We start from the raw sequence: 5,863 nt of genomic DNA, 5'->3' as shown, positions 1-5,863 counted from the left end.
GAATTAAACTAACATTCAAGCAAAATATGACATGCAAAGAAGGCCGCCACTATTTTACCTAGTAATAATTTTTAGTTATTAGAAAAGAAGAATGGAATCTTATGCTAAAGTAAATATGCAATTCGCTAAGGCGGATGGGTAAATTACGGTGCACTCGATGCGAATTAAGAGTTCAAGAGTCAGAGTTTGGTAAGGTGAAATGCCTCTATGATGGAGCTGGCCGATCCTAGAATACTATGAACGGAGTCGCATAGTTTGTTTGAAGCAAAAATTGAGAGCAACAAAAATACCATAAACATGTGGGGGTTTATTTCCATATCAATCTCAAATTGGTAGCTTTGATGTGACAAGGAACTAACCTGTCTGGTGGATCAAAAGACGCATAGTGCTATCGCTAGATGTTCCCATAAGAACGCATTATAGTTTACCATAAAAAGTCTGACTCACAAAAACTATCGAACACAATAGACAACTCTATGAAGTCATGAACCATTATTACTCAAGGATCACAATATTTTCATGTCCATGTCACTGAGTAGCATATGAAATGAGCAGAGTTTTAACTGCGTAGAGATGCTTGAGGAACACTAGGCAAGCCAAATTCATTCTCAGCCTGCATCCGCGCAAACAAAGATGTCAGCAGGAGCCACAGACTAATGATGAACAAATATATCAACAGAGCTCAGATAAAAGGATTGAACAATCATAACTCCAGACAGGTACCAAGCCATTGAAAGCAATGTATGGCTATAGAGCCAAAGCATCAACAAGGCTACAAAATATCAGTGTAAAGTTTGAGGAAAGCACAAGAAGGTAGCAATTATTAGGCATGGGAAACAATTGGCAAAGTTAGGTTCAATATATCATAAAAATTTGGCAAAGATAGGGTAAAAGAGCTGAGTGTTACAATTGCCAAAAAGATATTTCAAATTGTATGATTCATTTATTATATTGTACAATAAAAATTGCAAATATATCATAATCACAGAAAATTGGATGCAGAAAGAGAAACTTCCATTAAATTTCCTAGTAAACAGTGCGAGTATTAAGCATTTACAAGTTATGGATATACCTGGGGCCTTGCTCTGTTGAGCACTGCTGCAGCATTACCCATTGGAGCTGCAGGTAAGTTAAGTTCTGCGTCCAGATCAGATTCCTTATCCGGTTGAAGATAGGATGGAACTGCATCAGATTCTGTTTCTGTTCCCATATCAGCTTCCAGAGCATCTAGCTCTGCATATATTATCAGAACCAATAAATAAAAGACCTAAAATGACAACCAGGTAACTTGTAAAGTGTGTAAGAATATCATACCGCCCATTAGCTCTTCCTCATCAATGTCATCAGGGACATTGTAACTTCTTCCCAGAGATTCCTGGATCTCTGTACTAATATCCATCATATCTATCATTTCATCTTGCATACTCTGCATTTAATAATAATTTCAGATACCAAGAACAAAAAATCCACAATTTCAGGTTCCTAGACCAAACTGAGATGAATGATAAAACGGACACAAATCTTTTAGCTTATATTATATGTAAAACAAACATACATCTATGGCTGAAATATTCACAGTTTTCATCACCCCTTTCAACTCCTTGTTTGCAGATTTTAGTGCTGACATCTGGAAAAGTTGTCAATATTTTGTATCAGCAAAGACAAACAAGTTAGAGCAATAAAATTTTAATTGAAGCTTCAAAACATACTGTCTGTTGAGCATCTTTAAGTCCCTCCGTAGCAAAAGTAACTTGATCAAGGTTGTATGTCTGGTTATATATCATGTCACGTTGCCCCTCATACCTAGTCAAAAGGAAGTGGAAATTGTCCATTGCCCAATAAATAGAGCATTTATGCATGCAATAAAACAAAATCATTAAAGTGATGCAAGGGAAATATCAGCTAGTAGCATCTTTATTCAACTAATAAAGCTAAATTCAAAATCAAACTACTCAAAATGCAAGGGAAATATCAGCTAGTAGCATTTTTATTCAACTAAAAAAGATCAGTTGAAATTCAAACTATTTATAATGCAAGGGAAATATCAGCTAGCAGCATCTTTATCTGACAAAATAGAATAAGTTCAAAGTGAACTATTCTGATAGTGTAAACAAGCTGTTTTCCATTAACAAACTTAAAGGCTTGTTAAGCTCATCAAACTAGAAATCCATGCTCATCCGTTTCTGGAGATGTTATACTTGGATCCACAACCCCATCCAGCATCATTGTGAAAGTCATTGGTTTGCACTGGGAAGAAGGCTACATTACAAATTTACAATCATGAATCTTCACAACTCTGATTATTTTGGCTGCACATGGAGCACTAGAAATAGCAATTTGGGAGTAAATATCAAACCAAAACTTCATCACCAATAGTGACTGGAGAAACGGGTGGCAGCATGGAATACAACTAGCAAGGGCTTTGCTTGTTAGGCTCAACCCATTTATAACTTCAACAGCTTTAAGACAAGGAAAAGTACTAAAACAAGGCTATGGCCCAAAATAATTTTGTAAAATAAAGCCAAGTGTGTTGCTACACCTAGTTTACAATTGATCTGTTTGTTCATGGCTCTCAAAGAATCTCATAAAAGATTGAACAATAGGCTTTCCTCTGTTTGTAAAGGATGACTACAAGAATAGGAATAGAAGCCACACCTTAGCTCATTGACTAGTTACACAAATTATGTAGAAGATTCCGGTACACAAGTGTATCTATTGCGAGAAATCTTGTAATATGATAACTTACTAAAATATGCCCTTTCCGAAGTATGGCATATCTCCAAAATAAAATAAAAAGTCAAAATGAGAGCAGACAAACATACTAAAAAAACAGAAGATTTTAAGAACCATGGGACAGTGAGAATAAAATTTAAATTAAAGATGGAGGTGAAATTTGAAAATCAATTCGAATCAAAACCTTTTGTACTTAGTAAAATTTTTAGTGGATGAAATAGAGCTTATGGTAAAATTATCATATTAAACACAAACTTGAGCGAACACATAATTGAAACTAGTTGAAAGAAAGATTGTGAGAGTAGTCCTCTATCTCTAAGAAGTGGAAGAATGTTGGTCTACTTCATCATACCTTATGGAATGAAAAGACATAACTAAGAATGATAATGTTGGGCTACTTCATTATACCTGGTGGAATGAGATGGCATACTTAAAAACTATGACAATTTAAGTATGACAATAATATACACAATCTAGAGTAAGTTATAAGCATGTCAATTAAAAGAACAGTAGCTGGACAAAGGAAGTATACAATACAAAAATGCTTTTAGGGGATAAAAGAGCAATGAAATGTATAATAATATGAATATTACCAAGGTAAGAAGGCATTTCAGTCTAAAAAGTCATATGTTTAGATGAATGTAAGAAGACAAATATAACCTACATCCTCCTTTGCTTAAGAACCCTCATTGCTCGAGCTTTAACAGCCTCTTGAGCAGGACCAGGTCGAGTTTTCTTAATCTGCTCCTTGTATCTAGCTAATTCGGCATCAAGCTTCTTGATTTTCTCATCAACCGTTTCACCTCTTTTATTTATCTGAAATTTTTTGCCATAAGTGGCAGAAAAGAGATTATAACATATATCATTTCCAAATTCTGCATATAGAATAAACGAGATATCACAACAATGAGTGGATGCAGCTCATGTTTAAAATTACTCTTATTTAAACAACAAAACCTAAATAATTATTTCAAGTCTGAAGAAAGGCATGTGTGAACTAGGAGCAATATTTTCAAAATTTTCAAAATCTTGAAGAAAAATCAAAATCACTAAATAAGGAACTGCTAGCCTTCTACAAGGTGCATAGGCTACATTGTTGCTTGAGAAAGTAAGCTTTCTGATCAATCAGCAAAGTGATCTGCATACCTCAGTTTTATTGGCTTATTATCATTCATTGTTTAGGACGTTGATGCATTGTCGTTAACTAGGGGTGTCAATGAACCATGCCGCTCATGAGCTATTCGAAACTCGATTCGATAAAAATTCGTTTGAGCTCGTTTAATGAGGCTTATTAAGATAAACAAACCAAGCTCAAGCTTCACAATACTCGGCTCGTTAGCTCGTGAACATGTTCGTTAAGCTCATGAATCAACTTTTAAATGAAAAAATAATAGTTTTGATATTGAATTTATAGATTTTACACTCTACTTATGAAAAATATAGACAAATATATTAAATTTATTTATTAGAATAAAATTATAAATTTTAATAAGAATATTATAATTTTCTCTAAATATATAATTTAGTTTTTAATGAATATTTAAATTTATAATTTATATTTATTAAGCTCGTTTAGGCTCAATAAAAGCTCGAATAAGCTCGTGAGCCATGAATATATTCGCTAAATAAAGCTCGAATTCGGCTCGATTACACCCCTATCGTTAACCAATCTAAACTGGCTTGAAATGTGACACACAAAAAAATTAAAGTAGGGGAATAAAGGATGTAACTACAAATAAAGAAAAGCGTAGAACTTCATTCCAAACCATATAGTAAGGTATAGGTTTATTTTGAGAGGAACGTGTTCCAACTATAATCAATTACACATAAGAACAATATATTGTCCGACCTCCAAATTACAAAGTTGAAATATTTCTACGATTTTTACAGCATACATAAGCAAAACATCAAATGAATCCTGACCCAAATTAAGAATCCAAGAAGTCCGCCCTTTTTTCCAACTAATCAAGATTGAGACTTCAAACACAAACATTGAACAGAAATGAAAATGGGCATTCAGTTATTTAACACAAGAGCCCCTTTCAAGTCATGAACCACGTTATAAAATTCCGAGAAAAAGAGATAATTGGAAAAGGAAAGTACGGAAATTAGGAAAAACAGACCCTATCAGTTGCTTCCTCGATCGTCGGTGGCGGATCCTTGTTCTTCTTGCCTCCAAACACCCGCCTCATCTCGGATCGTATCCAACCTTATTCCCAAGTCTCACTTTCACAAGACTGCGTCAGAGGAGTCCTACGCTACGGACACAATGAGGGCGGGCCCCGCGTGACGGAGATTCGGCGAAGACCTATCTGTCGAGTAGGCGATGGAAGAGAGAAGGGGACGATATCGACGAAGTGGTCAAAAAATGGCGAGGTGTCGCATTCAGCAAGGAGAGGAATCCTTCGTCGCGAGAAAACTCCTAATCGTTCGGATCTATTCCAATCAGTTCTTATCTATTTCCTCCTGCAATCTCTCTCTGCACCCTTCATGCTACAATTCACGCATCACAGTCGTTCATTCCAAGACACCAATTGAGGCTGTTTCTTGTTCAATAAATTGAATATAAAATTTAAAAGAAAAACACATACACTTCAAATTAATTTATTAAAAGTGAAGGATGCAATTTCAAAAATAATTATATTTTATTTTATTTTAAAAAATATATAATTTTTTAAAAAAAAAAACTTTTAGTTATCCAAAAGCCTTAAGTTTTTAGAAATTTTTTTAAAACTAAAATGAAAATCATGGTAACAACAGCAACTAATGTTAATATTAACACTATGGGGCTTTCTCATGATCAAAGTAATAAAAATGTTAAATACAAAACTCTCTTGAACTAAGTTGTCAAGCATGTTATGTTGGACAAATTTTTGAATTTTTACTTAAGATTTTACTTTTTCTCAAGTTTAAGTCCCTCCTCAATTGACTCGTTTTAGTCACTTGAGGGTAGCCAACTTATTTGTCTTGATAATTTGATCACTGGCGAGGAAATCTAAAAGGCTCTCTTTTGTAGGAACCCTCTCATATGACACAAATCAAATGGTTTTCATGTAGGTTTCTACTAAAAAAATTAGGAGATTATCGATAATGAGGTAGGGAACTTCATCACACACGTATTTCATGGAGA

General features: G+C 34.4%; 1 protein-coding gene across 1 annotated transcript; it reads right to left on the bottom strand.

The window, feature by feature from the left end:
* Nucleotides 1-287: 287 nt before the first annotated feature.
* On the bottom strand, nt 288-5,128 carry LOC122041095 (vacuolar protein sorting-associated protein 60.1-like). The gene is made up of 7 exons (XM_042600673.1): nt 4,857-5,128; nt 3,398-3,549; nt 1,710-1,803; nt 1,556-1,627; nt 1,315-1,426; nt 1,073-1,233; nt 288-613 (listed from the first exon to the last, which is right to left on the bottom strand). The coding sequence occupies exons 1-7, from the start codon at nt 4,923-4,925 to the stop codon at nt 560-562; spliced, it is 714 nt and encodes a 237-aa protein (XP_042456607.1). The 5' UTR covers nt 4,926-5,128; the 3' UTR covers nt 288-559.
* Between the last annotated feature and the right edge of the window lie 735 nt (nt 5,129-5,863).

Source organism: Zingiber officinale, chromosome 2A (genome assembly GCF_018446385.1).
Source record: "Zingiber officinale cultivar Zhangliang chromosome 2A, Zo_v1.1, whole genome shotgun sequence".
In the NCBI taxonomy this organism is placed as follows: domain Eukaryota; kingdom Viridiplantae; phylum Streptophyta; class Magnoliopsida; order Zingiberales; family Zingiberaceae; genus Zingiber; species Zingiber officinale.
The sequence above is the reverse complement of the archived record's forward strand: the minus strand, read 5'-3'. Positions and strand labels throughout refer to the sequence as shown.